General features: G+C 52.1%; 1 protein-coding gene across 3 annotated transcripts in view; it reads right to left on the bottom strand.

Moving 5' to 3' along the window:
- Positions 1 to 4,154: 4,154 nt before the first annotated feature.
- The window catches only part of GAREM2 (GRB2 associated regulator of MAPK1 subtype 2), a 105,379-nt gene continuing 88,388 nt past the window's right edge, over positions 4,155 to 21,145 (bottom strand). For all 3 annotated transcript variants that reach the window (XM_077291852.1, XM_077291853.1, XM_077291854.1), the window contains 4 exons: positions 11,107 to 11,237; positions 6,500 to 7,660; positions 5,661 to 5,833; positions 4,155 to 5,390 (listed from right to left, as the gene is read on the bottom strand). In XM_077291852.1, coding sequence (XP_077147967.1) covers positions 4,394 to 5,390; positions 5,661 to 5,833; positions 6,500 to 7,660; positions 11,107 to 11,237 — 2,462 coding nt within the window. In that variant the 3' untranslated portion in view covers positions 4,155 to 4,393. The remainder of the gene's footprint in view (positions 5,391 to 5,660; positions 5,834 to 6,499; positions 7,661 to 11,106; positions 11,238 to 21,145) is intronic.

The raw sequence follows: 21,145 nt of genomic DNA, 5'->3' as shown, positions 1-21,145 counted from the left end.
AACCTCAATCAATCGGTAAAAAACTGTTCCTTCAAAATGGAGTCTATAAATACAGCGATAAAACTCCTGTTCCCACAGTGCTTCATGGCAGCTATCGATTTAAAAGACGCCTATTATCACGTCCCAATTCATCAAGATTTTCAAAAATTCCTAAGGGTAGCGGTTTATGTCCAAGGTTGTCTCAGGCACTATCAGTACGCTGCCCTCCCGTTCGGCCTGTCAATAGCGCCAAGAATTTTTACCAAGCTGATGTCAGAGGTCATGTCCTTCCTCCGCTCACGGGACGTGGTAATTGTTCCATATCTGGACGACTTCCTGATAATAGGGAACTCAGCGGCGCACTGCCGGTCACAAATAGAAGAGGTTACGACGACACTAGAATTGCTGGGGTGGAAAATAAATCTTGCCAAATCAAGGTTGACGCCGGAGCCGGTTCAGTCCTTTTTAGGCCTGGTTCTGGACTCCGAGCGTCAGCTTTGTCTTCTACCAGAAAACAAGTTGGTCAAAATCCAAAATCTGGTGGAATCAGCAATTCAACACCCTGTAATGACTTTGAGAAAAGCAATGTCCTTGCTGGGCTCTCTGACGTCCTGTATACCCGCAGTAAGATGGGCTCAATTCCATCTAAGATTATTACAGTGGGAGGTCCTGTCGGCGCAAAAACTGTTAAAAGGGCGTTTAGAGGGCAAACTGTGTCTTTCATTGGGGGTAACGGATTCCCTAAAATGGTGGACCATAAGAAATCATTTAACATCTGGGGTCCAGTGGGTAACTCCGATAGAACAGGTCATCACCACAGACGCAAGCGGTACAGGATGGGGAGCTCATTTAGGGACTCTTTCAGTTCAGGGATCTTGGTCCCATCTAGAGTCTCAACAGGCGTCAAATTTAAGGGAATTAGGGGCCGTAGAAAGAGCTGTGAAACACTTCCTTCCCATCATTCAGGGCCACCATACCAGGGTCATGTCGGACAATCGCGCAGTGGTGGCATATATCAACCACCAAGGGGGGACGAGATCCCCTTCCCTAATGAAGTCAGCGTCTGTCCTCCTACAAATAGCAGAGCACCACCTGCTATCCCTCTCTGCTCTTCACATAAGGGGAATCGAGAATTCGAGAGCAGACTACCTAAGTCGCAAGACACTGAGGCAGGGGGAGTGGTCTTTAAATCCCCGGGTCTTTCAAGAGATAGTGCAGGCCTGGGGCTTACCTGTGATAGATTTGTTTGCCACCCTAATCAACAGGAAGGTAGACAGGTTCTGTTCACTAGACCCGAGGGAGAATCCCTTCGCAGTAGATGCCCTGCAGATTCAATGGGATTTCAGTCTCGCGTATGTGTTTCCACCAATAGCAATGATACCAGCAGTAGTGAGGAAAATCAGGATGGAGCAAGCGAGAGTAATATTGATTGCTCCATTTTGGCCGAAAAGACCTTGGTTCTCCCTCCTGAGACAAATGTCTATAACCGATCCGTGGATCCTACCAGAGATTCCGGACCTTCTAACCCAGGGCCCAATATGCCACTCTCAGGTGAAGGGCTTCCATCTTGCAGCCTGGAATTTGAGAGGGCATTACTGAGTAGGCGGGGGTTTTCGCCAGGGTTAGTTTCCACCTTATTAAAAAGTAGAAAACCAGTAACATCTAGAATTTACGGTAGAACGTGGAAAAAGTTTCTGGATTTTTCGGGGCAACCTTTGGGGGACAAGGCTCCTGTGGGTACCATCCTAGAATTTTTACAAGCGGGTTTACAACTGGGGTTGGCAACCAATACACTCAAGGTCCAGGTGTCGGCATTAGGTGCCTTATACAATTGCAATCTTGCCTCCAATAGATGGGTGTCCCGCTTTATTAAATCCTGTAGTAGGTCTAGACCGATAAAAATTCAGAGACTTCCCCCGTGGGATTTAAATCTGGTATTAAATGCTCTAACCAATAGTCCATTTGAACCCCTGCAGGAATCATCATTAAAGATACTCACTCTTAAAACGGTACTCCTGGTTGCGTTAACATCAGCCCGTAGGGTGAGTGATTTACAGGCCCTGTCCGTCTCCCCTCCTTACACGCAAATTTTTGATGACAGGGTAGTACTCAGACCAGATCCGGCATACCTTCCAAAGGTCGTACTTAAATTTCATAGAAGTCAAGAGATTGTGTTGCCCTCCTTTTGTAATAATCCTAGGAACCCAGGGGAGGCAAAATTTCATACACTGGATGTGAGGAGGGCTATTGTGCAGTACATATCCTTGACAAATCAGTGGAGAAAAGATCAATCCCTTTTCATAGCCTTCCAGGGTAGTAGGAAAGGATATGGGGTATCCAAGTGTACTATTGCCAGGTGGATTAGGGAGGCTATTTCCTTATCCTATGCTTCCTGTGGCGCCCCGATCCCTGATGGCATCAAGGCTCACTCCACCAGGGCCGTGTCTACTTCCTGGGCTGAAAAAGCAGAGGTATCGATAGATCAAATTTGTAAAGCTGCTACCTGGTCCTCTCCGTCTACCTTCTTTAGACACTACCGGCTAGATCTATCCTCCTCGTCTGACCTTACCTTTGGTAGAAGGGTGCTGCAAGCGGTGGTCCCTCCCTAAGGTGTTCTTTCTCCAAAAATCTCTCAGGTGTGCTGTCATGGGAGACGGGAAAACACCAAGGTTACTTACCGGTAGCCGGTTTTTCCGGAGCCCATGACAGCACCTGTATATTCCCTCCCTTCTTTTTCACCCTTTGGTGCGCACTTTTTAGCTGGGTGTATTTTGTTATATTTATAATGTGGTGATGGATTACCATGTACTAACCAAAAGGGCCTCTCATGCTCTGGAAAACCAACTGAACCGAGGGAGAGGTACCGCCCTTTTATTTCAGTAGGTTTCCTGTCCTGACTGGGCGGATCCCTCTCTCAGGTGTGCTGTCATGGGCTCCGGAAAAACCGGCTACCGGTAAGTAACCTTGGTGTTTTTTTACGAAGTCTGTTATGTTTCTTCTATGTTTTGGCAGTGTGTATTCACCACAAATGTAACAGAATGAGTCTGGATCGTTAAGACAACTTCTTCTTGATGAGTTCATGCTTTTCACTGGAAAACAGACAACAACATAAAGTTAGTGCAAAAATCAAGCTATGAACAAACTTTTAGAACACTAATTAACACAAAACTATATTGAGAACTGCTCAGTTCAAGTACTAATCCAAAGAAATTAATGAGATGATGCGTCGCATTTACCAACAAGTGCTATAAATAAGATACCAAAAATCTCAAAAACTTGAGCCAATCTGGCAAAACTGATGACATATTCAGAATCAGCACCCCAAAAATACCCCAAATTCATTAAAATATTTTGGACACCAGAAAAAATGTTTTTGTTGACCTGTGTTATCATTAATTTGTGACACTGTCATTCTTCTGTGGCATCAGACCAAAAACCCTTCACCCTCTTTGGGTAGTCATGGCCTTTGCTGATTTTCTGGCTCTTCTATTTCGGGGAGACTCTTTTTTTCGTAGGCAATGACTACTGCTCAGGGGAAGGACTGTACGACCCGCTGCTGTCAGTGCTTTCACCCTTGTCAGTCTCTCAGATTCTCTTCTGCCCCCAACCCCAGAGCTTCTAATGTTCCGGCACCCGTGCCCACCCTCAGACCCTGACACCTGTTGCGCTGGGGCAAAACCGCTGTGGAATTTCTTAACATTTGCAGCTGCACCCTTCACCTTCTGCATTTTTAGCTCTTGTCATTGCGTTACTTCTATACTGTCACCTACATGCGCTCCCCCATGTCCCACCGTGTGACTTTTGTACAACCTCTTGTGTTGGCTGGAGACCAGAAGGTGAAGGCGGTGGTGTATACCAGTAGTTCTGACGGCTGCCCACCTTCACAGCCCTGTGTACTGATGATGTCAGTGATGGATAAGAGGCCATTACCAACCTCTGTTCCTCCCTGCAGGGGCCGGAGTCTGCCTGTGACAAGCTGCATGGTGCTGCACAGGCTGCGGCCTCTCCCGGGCGTTCCTTCTCACAATCTTGAGATGTCTTATATGTGGCCACATATCCCCGTGTGATGCCCGGCTGGGCCCCTTGGGACCTCGGAGCTACTGCAAGCATCATGAGGTGACAATAGAAATGTAACGAGACAATTCGTGATAAAACATAAGACGAGAGTCGACCCTGAGCTGTGAATTTATACATTTATTACTTGGCTCCCATACTAAGCTTTCCAGCAGATCATCACGTGACCTTAGTGTTATCTCTGTGCAAATTGTGCTATGTGAAGTATGAACGGGATCTATCCAGAATCGAAAAGAAACAGAGTCCAAAAGAAATAAGGAGGTCACGGATTGATAAAAAATAACCCTGAAGTCTCTAGCCGCCCTCACCTTCTCAGACCTCAGTCACTTGACCTCAATCGTTAGATCTTCGGCCTCCAACCTTTTATGAATTGCATAATCTTCTTGACTTGGAGCTTGGTCAGCTTGAAGTCGTCCGAAAGGATCTCCTCCGTCAACTGTACGAAGATGCTGCCGTCTATACGTTCCCTAACAAAGAAAGTCACTACGTCTTCAGAAAGACCAATGAACCTGAGACTCCTCGAGACCTCTTCTACAGACAGAGCCGACAGATCAGGAGGAGGGTGCCATGAACTAGGGTCTCCCGCCAGCCCCCTGGGAACCCCAGGTGTGTGAGGAGAAGAGGCATCCATGGTGCTTCTGGATGAGATTGGTGGCACCTCAATGACTCCTTGTGTGAGGTATACTCTGGTGATGCCACCTTCTGCCCCCTGTACAATGGTGGGTGATAATGGGGCTGTGCTTCTGATTACAATATTTTCAGTCTCAAACCCTTTGGCCTGCCGGGGAGGAGGGGCCGGACATGTCCCTGTTCCTCCACCACTTTTGAATATGGACTCCGGCATAAACCGCAGCTCAGACCCGATGGATGAGGAATCTGGAGATGTGTCTTGACTGTTACCAATATCAAAGGGGTCAAGGACATTAGAGAGGGAGGATGAGGAGGATTTTGTATGCTCCGGTGGGTCTAACCAATCCCCAGAAGATGAGGGAGTAGAAGCGAAGGCCGCGTTGGCAAATGGATTCAAGGCTCCAAATGGGGCAAAGCGTTTTTGTGTATGAGGAGGCTTCAACCTGGGACAACTGTAATAAGTCTTAATGGTGGTGTCTGTGTTGAGAAGAGGAGTGGAGCGCCCACTGGCCACACTTGGCCCCTTGTCCGCGTAGGCCCAAGAATCTGACCAAGACGTCTGGGTGGGCTGAGCTGTGGAGGCCATGCTGCTAGACATCTGATGAGTCGCTGCGTCTCCAGACTTGCAGTCTCCCCATGTACAAGGATAGCAATATAAGGAGTAGGAGTCCGGGGAGGGGGAGCAGCTGCCACTACGGTTCCCTGATCTGTAAGGAAGAGAAGATCGTGAGAGGAGACTCCATGCTCGGAGGTGTCATGTCCTTGTGCAGGGCTCCATAGCGTAAGGCTGTAATCCCAGTGGCTGTAATCCAGGAGCCTCATGCAGCTGGCCACAATGATCTCTAGATTATGATTGACCAGCCAGCATAACGGGCACTTTACAGATCTCAACCAAAAATGGAATAAGTTCTGCACTTTAGGTTTCATTTTTTACTATTTTTTATTAGATCTGTGCTTGCTCTCAGGAAATTACTTACATGTCATGGAGTCCTGATGAGTAGTAGGACAGGCCTGGGCTCGGAGTGTGGGTCTGCGGGGGTAGGGATTTCGGGAGGCGAGGTGGGACTGGTGGGCTGGAAGAGGAAGAAAAGTATCTGCCACCACGAGGAGGAACAGGAGGGGCATTAAGGAGACGACATTCCTCCCTCACCTGTAAGACACAAAAGCTACCATCATCCAGGGGCAAGTGATCATCAGTCATTGGCTATAGACTCTGTGACCCATTTATCCAGAACTCCCCAGTCCACAGAACTTGCTCCACCACTAAATGCTGCGTATATCAAAGATTTCACTCCGAGCACCAGGTCAGACTGGAAAACCCAGGTTCCACCTATAATATCAAGGCCCTGCTGTGTGGGGCCCACTGATGGGAAGAGTTGCTGATGGTGGGAGAGGGAATCTCCTCTTCAGAACTCTACTTCCTATCAATATTGACCTTAGATTATGAGACATTTTATTCCCTGACCCAACTCCGCCAGGGAATGTCTAACTAGAAATTTTTATAATCTGCACCAACCTCATATTTGCTTATTTTCTTACTAATCTGCTAATACTGAAGCATCACCGAATCTGAAGAACCACAACATCTCATTTCAAAGAACTTGGTAAAACCTTTACGTTGCTTTAGATTTTCTCTATAACAAAATGTTGTTCCTGGACATTCCCCGACCCTCAGAGCTAGAATGAACCCACCTTCCTCAAGCATTTCCAACTCCTGTACCCTTGCAATCTGCAAAGACTCTGGGCTGGATGGTTCTGTAGCAATGAAGAGTATAGTGAGCCGAAGGTGCAGATCCTGATGAAGGTCTGGACTTACCGCTTCTGATTTGGGTGGCACCGGTGGGGGTGTGTCCATCTTTGCCTCTTCAATAGTTAAGGCCGGAGGAGAAGGAGAAGAACAACATGATTTCCCCTCTAAGGGAGAAGGCGAGGAGGCGAAGCAGATGAGGTCTTGCTGAATTTTGTTGCCACTTTCTAAGCCAACGGGCTTACTGCTGGGCTCGGAATAGTTCTCAAAGTTCTGGTTTGTCCAAAGCTCTTCATATGGTATCTCTAATTGTTCCTGAGTCCTAAAATCATGGTCCAGCCAGTCTGGAGTCATGTACTCTCTGTCTAAGTCTGAGTTATCTGACGAGGACCCCAAGAGTTGGGTTGGAAGCTCATGGGGGCTCGTGTCCCCAGGGATGGTCCCACTGTAAACACACAATGAAAGGCGCTGTAGACCTTGGCTGAGCTCCTCTCGGGTGTAGTTGATGGAGCCGGCTGAGAAGCCTTGCAAACAGACACGGATTTTCCGTGGACTGGCGCACTCCTCCGCAAAATCTGTCTTGGTCTCTCGGACTGCCTTGGAATAATCATCAGGGTTGAACCTTTGCTCTTGGCAGTAATGAGCACAGTCTCTCACAAGCTTGTCAAAATGAGGGTCTCCACACAGAAGTCCCTCGGGGAGAGAGAATCGAGGCATGTCTGTCAGCAGCAGAAAGTGGAAGGGGTTCACCTCCTCCTTACGTAGAAGACAACACAGAACCACAGTCTTTGAAATGATACTGACCAGCTTGTACCGATGTCCTTCACGGATAATATGAAGGTCGTAGGTGTTGCGAGGAGGACGGGTGGGGACCACAACATTGACGGGGAGGCGCACCTTCTCGATGATGCTTCGGATGGTGTGTTCTCCCTCCTGCATCTGTAGCTCCAGGGGGCTGCGGGTACTAAAGCTGCCCTTACACTGGAAGGGGAGGCTCAAGCTCTCGTTGGTGCGGTGGTTCATGCAGATTAGGCAGGGCATTTTACCCTTCACCTGTTTGCCCAGGGTGCCAGTTTTACCCAGCTTTCTCAGGATGGTGTTAAATCGCGATTTCTCCTTGACAGTCTTAGCACAGAGGATCTCTGCTTGTCCCATAAGCGTCAGTTCATCCCCAGTATGGAGGGTGAAGTTATACACTTCGCTGTCCTCACTGAACTCCCCCGAGACCACCTAGAATGAAAAGATATGAAATATCAGATCAGCTTTACCAACCAACCACTATTAATCTGTAAGTTTAAAATTCTACTCTAGGGGGAGCTCCCTGTATACAGAAATATATAAGGCAGCGGGAATAGAAGAGAACGCGGCAACACTCACCGGACCTGTGATGAAGACTTTTCCTTTTTATTGAAACAAATGTGAACACATCTTCACGGCACGGGAGAGACAAAAAAACATTGCCGTGAAGATGTGTTCACATTTGTTTCAATAAAAAGGAAAAGTCTTCATCACAGGTCCGGTGAGTGTTGCCGCGTTCTCTTCTATTCCCGCTGCATGGTTCTTTCTTCGTTCTGGATGCGAGCACCTCCCGAGAGTGTCGGGTTCAAATATTTATTACTGAACTTAAACCTGATCTCGCTGTGGGGCTGTGCTGCCATCTTTTTTCTTTTGTTGTCCTGCAGAAATATATAAGGCTCTGTCTGCAGTCACCACTAGGGGGAACTCCCTGTATACAGAGATACATGATAAGATTCTGTCTGCAGCCACCACTAGGGGGAGCTCCCTGTATACAGAGATACATGAGAAGATCCTGTCTTCAGCCACCACTAGGGGGAGCTCCCTGTATACAGAGATACATGAGAAGATCCTGTCTTCAGCCACCACTAGGGGGAGCTCCCTGTATACAGAGATACATGATAAGATCCTGTCTGCAGCCACCACTAGGGGGAGCTCCCTGTATACAGAAATACATGATAAGATCCTGTCTGCAGCCACCACTAGGGGGAGCTCCCTGTATACAGAGATACATGATAAGATCCTGTCTGCAGCCACCACTAGGGGGAGCTCCCTGTATACAGAGATACATAATAAGATCCTGTCTGCAGCCACCACTAGGGGGAGCTCCCTGTATACAGAGATACATGATAAGATCCTGTCTGCAGCCACCACTAGGGGGAGCTCCCTGTATACAGAGATACATGATAAGATCCTGTCTGCAGTCACCACTAGGGGGAGCTCCCTGTATACAGAGATACATGGGGCATCACGGTGGCGCAGTGGTTAGCACAGCAGCCTTGCAGTGCTGGAGTCCTGGGTTCTAATCCCACCTTGGACAACATCTGCAAGAGTTTGTATGTTCTCTCCGTGTTTGCGTGGGTTTCCTCCGGGCACTCCGGTTTCCTCCCACATTCCAAAGACATACTGATAGGGAATTTAGATTGTGAGCCCCATCGGGGACAGCGATGATAATGTGTGCAAACTGTAAAGCGCTGCGTAATATGTTAGCGCTATATAAAAATAAAGATTATTATTATTATTATGATAAGATCCTGTCTGCAGTCACCACTAGGGGGAGCTCCCTGTATACAGAAATACATGATAAGATCCTGACTGCAGTCACCACTAGGGGGAGCTCCCTGTATACAGAGATACATGATAAGATTCTGTCTGCAGACACCACTAGGGGGAGCTCCCTGTATACAGAGATACATGATAAGATCCTGTCTGCAGTCACCACTAGGGGGAGCTCCCTGTATACAGAGATACATGATAAGATCCTGTCTGCAGTCACCACTAGGGGGAGCTCCCTGTATACAGAGATACATGATAAGATCCTGTCTGCAGCCACCACTAGGGGGAGCTCCCTGTGTACAGAGATACATGATAAGATCCTGTCTGCAGCCACCACTAGGGGGAGCTCCCTGTATACAGAAATACTTGATAAGATCCTGACTGCAGTCACCACTAGGGGGAGCTCCCTGTATACAGAGATACATGATAAGATCCTGTCTGCAGTCACCACTAGGGGGAGCTCCCTGTATACAGAGATACATGATAAGATTCTGTCTGCAGCCACCACTAGGGGGAGCTCCCTGTATACAGAGATACATGATAAGATCCTGTCTGCAGTCACCACTAGGGGGAGCTCCCTGTATACAGAGATGCATGATAAGATCCTGTCTGCAGTCACCACTAGGGGGAGCTCCCTGTATACAGAGATACCTGATAAGATTCCGTCTGCAGTCACCACTAGGGGGAGCTCCCTGTATACAGAGATACATGATAAGATCCTGTCTGCAGTCACCACTAGGGGGAGCTCCCTGTATACAGAGATACCTGATAAGATTCCGTCTGCAGTCACAACCAGGGGGAGCTCCCTGTATACAGAGATACATGATAAGATCCTGTCTGCAGCCACCACTAGGGGGAGCTCCCTGTATACAGAGATACATGATAAGATCCTGTCTGCAGCCACCACTAGGGGGAGCTCCCTGTATACAGAGATACATGATAAGATCCTGTCTACAGCCACCACTAGGGGGAGCTCCCTGTATACAGAGATACATGATAAGATCCTGTCTACACTCACCACTAGGGGGAGCTCCCTGTATACAGAGATACATGATAAGATCCTGTCTGCAGCCACCACTAGGGGGAGCTCCCCGTGTACAGAGATACATGATAAGATCCTGTCTGCAGTCACCACTAGGGGGAGCTCCCTGTATGCAGATACATGATAAGATCCTGTCTGCAGTCACTACTAGGGGGAGCTCCCTGTATACAGAGATACCTAAGATCCTGTCTGCAGCCACCACTAGGGGGAGCTCCCTGTATACAGAGATACATGATAAGATCCTGTCTGCAGCCACCACTAGGGGGAGCTCCCCGTGTACAGAGATACATGATAAGATCCTGTCTGCAGTCACCACTAGGGGGAGCTCCCTGTATACAGAGATACATGATAAGATCCTGTCTGCAGCCACCACTAGGGGGAGCTCCCCGTGTACAGAGATACATGATAAGATCCTGTCTGCAGTCACCACTAGGGGGAGCTCCCTGTATACAGAGATACATGATAAGATCCTGTCTGCAGCCACCACTAGGGGGAGCTCCCCGTGTACAGAGATACATGATAAGATCCTGTCTGCAGCCACCACTAGGGGGGGGCTCCCTGTATACAGAGATACATGATAAGATCCTGTCTGCAGCCACCACTAGGGGGAGCTCCCCGTGTACAGAGATACATGATAAGATCCTGTCTGCAGTCACCACTAGGGGGAGCTCCCTGTATACAGAGTTACATGATAAGATCCTGTCTGCAGCCACCACTATGGGGAGCTCCCTGTATACAGAGATACATGATAAGATCCTGTCTGCAGCCACCACTAGGGGGAGCTCCCCGTGTACAGAGATACATGATAAGATCCTGTCTGCAGCCACCACTAGGAGGAGCTCCCCGTGTACAGAGATACATGATTAGATATACTGTCCCTGTAGAGGAGTTGCGTCTTGCACATATCTGCTCTGGGAACTTTCTTGTTACTTGTTTATGAACCAACCAGATCTGCCTCCTTCCCACCAAGAGGCGCCATGACACATACGGTTTCCTCTACCTATTGTACCTATCCTAGACCCCATCTCTTCCAGCCACCCCCATTACAGACCCCAATTCTGACCTTGACACTGAATGTGATCGCTTCCATAACGAAGACCCGATCTGGGAAGACGCTGGCCACCTCCTCCACGCTGCTGAAGTACTGCACCGGCTCCCGCACGTCCCGATCCTGATCCAAAAGTTTAAACTTCCCTGGAGAGAAGAGGAAAATAACATCAGTGACCATCGGGTCACACAGATCACGGCAAGGACTACTACTGAGCCCGAAGCCAGAGCAGCGCCAGATGTCAGAGCAGCAAGGAACGTCAGAGCAGAACCGTCCGCCAGAGCAGCATGGAACTCCAGAGCAGCACGGGATGCCAGACAAGCAGCGGACGCCAGAGCAGTACCAGATGCCAGAGCAGCACTAGGCGCCAGAGCGGCACCAGGCGCCAGAGCGGCACCAGACGCCAGAGCGGCACCGGACGCCAGAGCAGCACCAGACGTCCGAGCAGTAAGGAACATCAGAGCAGCACGGAACGTCAGAGCAGCACCGGACGCCAGAGCAGCACGGGATGCCAGAGCAGGACCAGATGTCAGAGCAGCACGGAACGTCAGAGCAGCACTGGATGCCAGAGCAGCACGGGATGCCAGAGCAGCACCAGATGCCAGAGAAGCACCAGACGCCAGAGCAGCATCGGACGCCAGAGCAGCACCAGACGCCAGAGCAGCACCGGACACCAGAGCAGCATCGGAAGCCAGAGCAGCACGGGATGCCAGAGCAGCACCAGACATCAGAAAAGCACGGAACATCAGAGCAGCACCGTCCGCCAGAGCAGTACAAGACACCAGAGCAGCACCGTCTGCCAGAGCACCACCATCCGCCAGAGCAGCACGGTACGCCAGAGCAGCATGGGATGCCAGAGCAGCACCAGATGCCAGAGCAGCAGGGAACGCCAGAGCTGCATGAAATGCCAGAGCAGCACTGGATGCCAGAGCAGCACGGAACATCAGAGAAGCACCAGACGCCAGAGCAGCATCGGACGCCAGAGCAACAGTGGATGCCAGAGCAGCACCGGACAACAGAGCAAAACCGGAGGACAGAGCAGCACCAGAGGCCAGAGCAGCAGCGGACGACAGAGCAGCACCGGACACCAAAGCAGCATCGGACGCCAGAGCAGCACCAGATGCCAGAGCAGCACCATACGATAGAGCTGCACGGGATGCCAGAGCAGCACCGGACACCAGAGCAGCACCAGATGCCAGAGCAGCACCAGATGTCAGAGCAGCACCAGACGCCAGAGCAGCATCAGACGCCAGAGCAGCACCGGACGCCAGAGCAGCATCGGACACCAGAGCAGCACCAGACATCAGAACAGCACGGAACATCAGAGCAGCACCGTCCGCCAGAGCAGTACAAGACATCAGAGCAGCACCGTCCGCCAGAGCAGCACCGTCCACCAGAGCAGCACCGTCCGCCAGAGCAGCACGGTACGCCAGAGCAGCACGGGATGCTAGAGCAGCACCAGACGTCAGAGCAGCACGGAACATCAGAGCAGCACCTTCCACCAGAGCAGCACCGGACACAGGAGCAGCACGGGATGCCAGAGCAGCACCGGATGCCAGAGCAGCACCAGATGCCAGAGCAGCACCAGACGCCAGAGCAGCATGGGATGCTAGAGCAGCACCAGACGTCAGAGCAGCACGGAACGTCAGAGCAGCACCTTCCACCAGAGCAGCACCGGACACAGGAGCAGCACGGGATGCCAGAGCAGCACCGGATGCCAGAGCAGCACCAGATGCCAGAGCAGCACCGGACGCCAGAGCAGCATCGGACGCCAGAGCAGCACGGGATCCCAGAGCAGCACCGGATGCCAGAGCAGCACCAGACATCAGAACAGCACGGAACATCAGAGGAGCACCGTCCGCCAGAGCAGTACAAGATGCCAGAGCAGCACCGTCCGCCAGAGCAGCACCATCTGCCAGAGCAGCACGGTATGCCAGAGCAGCACCAGACACCAGAGCAGCAGGGAATGCCAGAGCAGCACGAAATGCCAGAGCAGCAGGGAACATCAGAGCAGCACGAGACGCCAGAGCAGCACCGGACGCCAGAGCAACAGTGGATGCCAGAGCAGCACCGGACAACAGAGCACCACCGGACGACAGCAGCACCAGAGGCCAGAGCAGCAGCGGACGACAGAGCAGCACCGGACGCAGGAGCAGCACGGGATGCCAGAGCAGCACCGGATGCCAGAGCAGCACCAGATGCCAGAGCAGCACCAGACGCCAGAGCAGCACCAGACGCCAGAGCAGCATCGGACGCCAGAGCAGCACGGGATGCCAGAGCAGCACCAGACATCAGAACAGCACGGAACATCAGAGGAGCACTGTCCGCCAGAGCAGTACAAGACGCCAGAGCAGCCCCATCTGCCAGAGCAGCACGGTATGCCAGAGCAGCAGGGAATGCCAGAGCAGCACGAAATGCCAGAGCAGCAGGGAACATCAGAGCAGCACCAGACGCCAGAGCAGCACCGGACGCCAGAGCAACAGTGGATGCCAGAGCAGCACCGGACAACCGAGCACCACTGGAGGACAGAGCAGCACCAGAGGCCAGAGCAGCAGCGGACGACAGAGCAGCACCGGACACCAGAGCAGCACCGGACACCACAGCAGCATCGGACGCCAGAGCAGCACGGGATGCCAGAGCAGCACTGGACGCCATAGCAGCACCAGATGCCAGAGCAGCACCATACGATAGAGCTGCACGGGATGCCAGAGCAGCACCGCACGCCAGAGCAGCACCAGATGCCCGAGCAGCACGGAACGCCAGAGCAGCACGGAACGCCAGAGCAGCACAGGAAACCAGAGCAGTATGGAATGCCAGAGCAGCACCAGTTGCCAGAGCAGCACCAGACACCAGAGCAGCACCAGACGCCAGAGCAGCACCGGACGCCACAGCACGGAACGCCAGAGCAGCACAGAACGCCAGAGCACCACTGGATGCCAGAGCAGCATGGAACGCCAGAGCAGCACCAGGTGCCAGAGCAGCACCGAATGCCAGAGCAGCACCAGACGCCAGAGCAGCATGAGACGCCAGAGCAGCACCGGGCGCAGAGCAACATGAGAGGCCAAAGCAGGACACCAGAGCTCTGCAGACCCCAGTGTGATGACGTCCCGAAAATGTCTCATATACTTTACATATTAATTCCTAATCACAAACTCTGATGGCTGTAAGCAAATAAAGGCAAGCAACAAAGAAAACCCATCTAGCCCCGCCCTCACAGCAGAGGGTTTGCTACAATGAGTCACTGCAAGAAAGCAGTCAGAACTGTGTGACTGCAACATTGTCCAGACATATAATGTAACAACCCTCATCTACCCGAGCCGCTAACAGCAAGCAGAGATACAATCTAACAGCCCTAATCCGCCCAAAAGGCTGACAGCAAGCAGAGATACAATGTAACAATCCACATCCACCCAAGCCACTAAAAGCAAGCAGAGATACAATGTAACAACCCTCATCCGCCCGAAAGGCTGACAGCAAGCAGAGATTCAATGTAACAATCCACATCTGCCCGAGACACTGACAGCAAGCAGAGATACAATGTAACAACCCTCATCCACCCGAGACGCTGACAGCAAGCAGAGATATAACGTAACAACCCTCATCCACCCGAGACGCTGACAGCAAGCAGAGATACAATGTAACAACCCTCATCTGCCCGAGACGCTGACAGCAAGCAGAGATACAACGTAACAACCCTCATCCGCCCGAAAGGCTGACAGCAAGCAGAGATTCAATGTAACAATCCACATCTGCCCGAGACGCTGACAGCAAGCAGAGATACAATGTAACATCCCTCATCAGCCCGAGACGCTGACAGCAAGCAGAGATACAACGTAACAACCCTCATCCACCCGAGACGCTGACAGCAAGCAGAGATACAATGTAACAACCCTCATCCGCCCGAGACGCTGACAGCAAGCAGAGATACAACGTAACAACCATCATCCGCCCGAGACGCTGACAGCAAGCAGAGATACAACGTAACACCCCTCATCCGCCCGAGACGCTGACAGCAAGCAGAGATACAATGTAACATCCCTCATCCCCTCGCGACGCTGACAGCAAGCAGAGATACAATGTAACAACCCTCATCCGCCCGAGACGCTGACAGCAAGCAGAGATACAATGTAACAACCCTCATCCTCCGAGACGCTGACAGCAAGCAGAGATACAACGTAACAACCCTCATCCCCTCGAGACGCTGACAGCAAGCAGAGATACAACGTAACAACCCTCATCCGCCCGAGACGCTGACAGCAAGCAGAGATACAACGTAACAACCCTCATCCACCCGAGACGCTGACAGCAAGCAGAGATACAATGTAACAACCCTCATCCGCCCGAGACGCTGACAGCAAGCAGAGATACAATGTAACAACCCTCATCCGCCCGAGACGCTGACAGCAAGCAGAGATACAACGTAACAACCCTCATCCACCCGAGACGCTGACAGCAAGCAGAGATACAATGTAACAACCCTCATCCGCCCGAGACGCTGACAGCAAGCAGAGATACAACGTAACAACCCTCATCCACCCGAGACGCTGACAGCAAGCAGAGATACAACGTAACAACCCTCATCCACCCGAGACGCTGACAGCAAGCAGAGATACAATGTAACAACCCTCATCCGCCCGAGACGCTGACAGCAAGCAGAGATACAATGTAACAACCCTCATCCCCCGAGACGCTGACAGCAAGCAGAGATACAATGTAACATCCCTCATCCCCTCGCGACGCTGACAGCAAGCAGAGATACAATGTAACAACCCTCATCCCCCGAGACGCTGACAGCAAGCAAGGAAAAAGAAGCGAGTGCACTACTGGTAGGAAGGTGCTTAGGTAGGCTCCCACACCTTGGTACAATAATGAAAAAAACCTAGCACTCAACTTGATGCTTATGTGAAAATTTATTGTAGTACCCAACAAACGTTTCGGTCCGTCATATGGACCTTCATCAGTAACGTACTATACTGAGGCTTGGAAAAAGAGACCCTAGTGTCTCAGGGCACTTATGATTGTGACGCCTTACTAGAGCGCTGTGCCGGTTAAGAGACTGTGGAGGATGTGTCTTGAAGCGCCACTGACAGACGCGGAATCCACCGCTAGTCCGAAACGTTTGTTGGGTACTACAATACATTTTCACATAAGCATCAAGTTGAGTGCTAGGTTTTTTTCATTGCTGACAGCAAGCAGAGATACAATGTAACAACCCTCATCCCCCGAGACGCTGACAGCAAGCAGAGATACAATGTATCAACCCTCATCCCCTCGAGACGCTGACAGCAAGCAGAGATACAATGTAATAACCCTCATCCCCCGAGACGCTGACAGCAAGCAGAGATACAATGTAACAACCCTCATCCACCCGAGACACTGACAGCAAGCAGAGATACAATGTAACAACCCTCATCCCCCGAGACGCTGACAGCAAGCAGAGATACAATGTAACATCCCTCATCCACCCGAGACACTGACAGCAAGCAGAGATACAATGTAACAACCCTCATCCCCCGAGACGCTGACAGCAAGCAGAGATACAATGTAACAACCCTCATCCGCCCGAGACGCTGACAGCAAGCAGAGATACAATGTAATAACCCTCATCCCCCGAGACGCTGACAGCAAGCAGAGATACAATGTAACAACCCTCATCCACCCGAGACACTGACAGCAAGCAGAGATACAACGTAACAACCCTCATCCCCCGAGACGCTGACAGCAAGCAGAGATACAACGTAACAACCCTCATCCGCCCGAGACGCTGACAGCAAGCAGAGATACAATGTAACAACCCTCATCCGCCCGAGACGCTGACAGCAAGCAGAGATACAATGTAACAACCCTCATCCGCCCGAGACGCTGACAGCAAGCAGAGATACAACGTAACAACCCTCATCCACCCGAGACGCTGACAGCAAGCAGAGATACAACGTAACACCCCTCATCCGCCCGAGACGCTGACAGCAAGCAGAGATACAACGTAACACCCCTCATCCGCCTGAGACGCTGACAGCAAGCAGAGATACAATGTAACATCCCTCATCCCCCCGAGACGCTGACAGCAAGCAGAGATACAATGTAACAACCCTCATCCACCCGAGACACTGACAGCAAGCAGAGATACAATGTAACAACCCTCATCCCCCGAGACGCTGACAGCAAGCAGAGATACAATGTAACATCCCTCATCCACCCGAGACACTGACAGCAAGCAGAGATACAATGTAACAACCCTCATCCCCCGAGACGCTGACAGCAAGCAGAGATACAATGTATCAACCCTCATCCCCTCGAGACGCTGACAGCAAGCAGAGATACAATGTAACAACCCTCATCCGCCCGAGACGCTGACAGCAAGCAGAGATACAATGTAATAACCCTCATCCCCCGAGACGCTGACAGCAAGCAGAGATACAATGTAACAACCCTCATCCGCCCGAGACGCTGACAGCAAGCAGAGATACAATGTAACATCCCTCATCCACCCGAGACACTGACAGCAAGCAGAGATACAATGTAACAACCCTCATCCCCCGAGACGCTGACAGCAAGCAGAGATACAATGTAACAACCCTCATCCGCCCGAGACGCTGACAGCAAGCAGAGATACAATGTAACAACCCTCATCCGCCCGAGACGCTGACAGCAAGCAGAGATACAATGTAACAACCCTCATCCGCCCGAGACGCTGACAGCAAGCAGAGATACAATGTAACAACCCTCATCCGCCCGAGACGCTGACAGCAAGCAGAGATACAACGTAACACCCCTGATCCGCCCGAGACGCTGACAGCAAGCAGAGATACAATGTAACATCCCTCATCCCCTCGCGACGCTGACAGCAAGCAGAGATACAATGTAACAACCCTCATCCATTCGAGACACTGACAGCAAGCAGAGATACAATGTAACAACCCTCATCCGCCCGAGACGCTGACAGCAAGCAGAGATACAATGTAACAACCCTCATCCCCCGAGACGCTGACAGCAAGCAGAGATACAATGTATCAACTCTCATCCCCCGAGACACTGACAGCAAGCAGAGATACAACGTAACAACCCTCATCCGCCCGAGACGCTGACAGCAAGCAGAGATACAATGTAACAACCCTCATCCGCCCGAGACGCTGACAGCAAGCAGAGATACAATGTAACAACCCTCATCCGCCCGAGACGCTGACAGCAAGCAGAGATACAATGTAACATCCCTCATCCCCTCGCGACGCTGACAGCAAGCAGAGATACAATGTAACAACTCTCATCCATTCGAGACACTGACAGCAAGCAGAGATACAATGTAACAACCCTCATCCGCCCGAGACGCTGACAGCAAGCAGAGATATAATGTAACAACCCTCATCCCCCGAGACGCTGACAGCAAGCAGAGATACAATGTAACAACCCTCATCCCCTCGAGACGCTGACAGCAAGCAGAGATACAATGTAACAACTCTCATCCCCCGAGACACTGACAGCAAGCAGAGATACAATGTAACAACCCTCATCCCCCGAGACACTGACAGCAAGCAGAGATACAACGTAACAACCCTCATCCCCTCGAGACGCTGACAGCAAGCAGAGATACAACGTAACAACCCTCATCCCCCCGAGATGCTGACAGCAAGCAGAGCTGTAGTAAATATTCAGGACTTTTTCCGGGAGACATTTCTGCTATTTTCTGCTCAGTTTTCCTCCGGTTTCGGTCGCTTTCTGCGGCTTCGTCTGTTTTTCTATCATTTTATATTTTGCACAAAATTCATGAATCTGCATCAATTTGATGAATTTAGTGCAAAAAATGCAACAAGTGCAAAAAAAAAGAAAGAAAACTAGAACTGATGAATGTGAGGATCAGAAAGTTGCAGAAATGTTTTCTCTCCTAACTTCCCACAATCCGGGCGGAGCTGCACTTCCCCATGTGACCACCGGGTGGCGCAGCGGCCCCTGCGCGCAGGTCGGCGCTGTCCTTCAGCACCAGGCACTGATCACACGGCGCCGGATCTGGGGGTGAAGGCTGCGATTGTCCGGGGGGCTCCGGGGGTGGATGCCAGTATGGGGGGCTGCGCACATCCATCTTCCTACAGGCCGATGCCACAAATCACAGGCCGTCTCCGCCATTCAGCCGCAGGACAAGGGCCCCATTGTCGTCGCCCCGTTCTTGGCTGTCGCTGTGATGCATTAGGAGCAGGTATTGAGCGACCCCTCATTACCGAGACCCCAATTACTGCAGCCTGGCGACCATGTCGTGTTCTCAGCACCGCTCATCCTGGTCCTCCTGGTTCACGAGTGGAGACTGACACCCAGTAATGGCCCTTACGTTGCACTGGTGCTCGCAGTCTCATTTCCCCCACTTTAGAACCACAAGTCCCAGCAGGACCCAGAGATGGTCTTCAGAGGCCCCGTGAGACCCCTAAACTGAGCCCTGAGAACAATATCGCGGAGGCGGGTGAGATATTCAAGCCCCCCGACCACTGCCCACCCTATACCTGCCCACACCCCACAGGGCGTTCAGCCCCCATTATCCTCCTTTTATGTGCCAGTCTTCTGGAAATCTACTCATGAAGCAGGGGGCTCAGGATGAGCGGTGATGGGCGGGGTCCCTGCTGACATTGGGGTCCCTCCAGCTGTGATCTATAGGGTGATTATCCGTCAGTTCCCGCTGCCCCCTATAACCAGTACACCCCAGTATATCACCGGCCCGGGATCCTGTCACCCCCCATGATAGACCATTCTCATCCCCGGGGGTCTCAGCGTGAGGGGCGACGTCACCCCCCAGGATAGACCATTCTCATCCCCGGGGGTCTCAGCGTGAGGGGCGACGTCACCCCCCAGGATAGACCATTCTCATCCCCGGGGGTCTCAGTGTGAGGGGCGACGTCACCCCCCAGGATAGACCATTCTCATCCCCGGGGGTCTCAGCGTGAGGGGCGACGTCACCCCCCAGGATAGACCATTCTCATCCCCGGGGGTCTCAGCGTGAGGGGCGACGTCACCCCCCAGGATAGACCATTCTCATCCCCGGGGGTCTCAGTGTGAGGGGCGACGTCACCCCCCAGGATAGACCATTCTCATCCCCGGGGGTCTCAGTGTGAGGGGCGACGTCACCCCCCCATGATAGACCATTCTCATCCCCGGGGGTCTCAGTGTGAGGCGCGACGTCACCCCCTCATGATAGACCATTCTCATCCCCGGGGGTCTCAGTGTGAGGGGCGACGTCACCCCCCCATGATAGACCATTCTCATCCCCGGGGGTCTCAGTGTGAGGCGCGACGTCACCCCCTCATGATAGACCATTCTCATCCCCGGGGGTCTCAGTGTGAGGCGCGACGTCACCCCCTCATGATAGACCATTCTCATCCCCGGGGGTCTCAGTGTGAGGGGCGACGTCACCCCCCCCATGATAGACCATTCTCATCCCCGGGGGTCTCTGTGTGAAGGGCGACGTCACCCCCCATGATAGACCATTCTCATCCCCGGGGGTCTCAGTGTGAAGGGCGACGTCACGCCCCATGATAGACCATTCTCATCCCCGGGGGTCTCTGTGTGAAGGGCGACGTCACCCCCCATGATAGACCATTCTCATCCCCGGGGGTCTCAGTGTGAAGGGCGACGTCACCCCCCCATGATAAACCATTCTCATCCCCGGGGGTCTCAGTGTGAGGGGCGACGTCACCCCCCATGATAGACCATTCTCATCCCCAGGGGTCTCAGTGTGAAGGGCGACGTCACCCCCCATGATAGACCATTCTCATCCCCGGGGGTCTCAGAGTGAGGGGCGACATCACCCCCCATGATAGACCATTCTCATTCCCGGGAGTCTCAGTGTGAGGGGCGACGTCACCCCCCATGATAAACCATTCTCATCCCCGGGGGTCTCAGTGTGAGGGGCGACGTCACCCCCCATGATAGACCATTCTCATCCCCGGGGGTCTCAGAGTGAGGGGCGACATCACCCCCCATGATAGACCATTCTCATCCCCGGGGGTCTCAGCGTGAGGGGCGACGTCACCCCCCAGGATAGACCATTCTCATCCCCGGGGGTCTCAGTGTGAGG

The sequence above is a fragment of the Ranitomeya variabilis genome, chromosome 2 (genome assembly GCF_051348905.1).
Source record: "Ranitomeya variabilis isolate aRanVar5 chromosome 2, aRanVar5.hap1, whole genome shotgun sequence".
Lineage (NCBI taxonomy): Eukaryota > Metazoa > Chordata > Amphibia > Anura > Dendrobatidae > Ranitomeya > Ranitomeya variabilis.
Note: the sequence above shows the minus strand (reverse complement) of the source record. Positions and strands in the feature narration are given on the sequence as shown.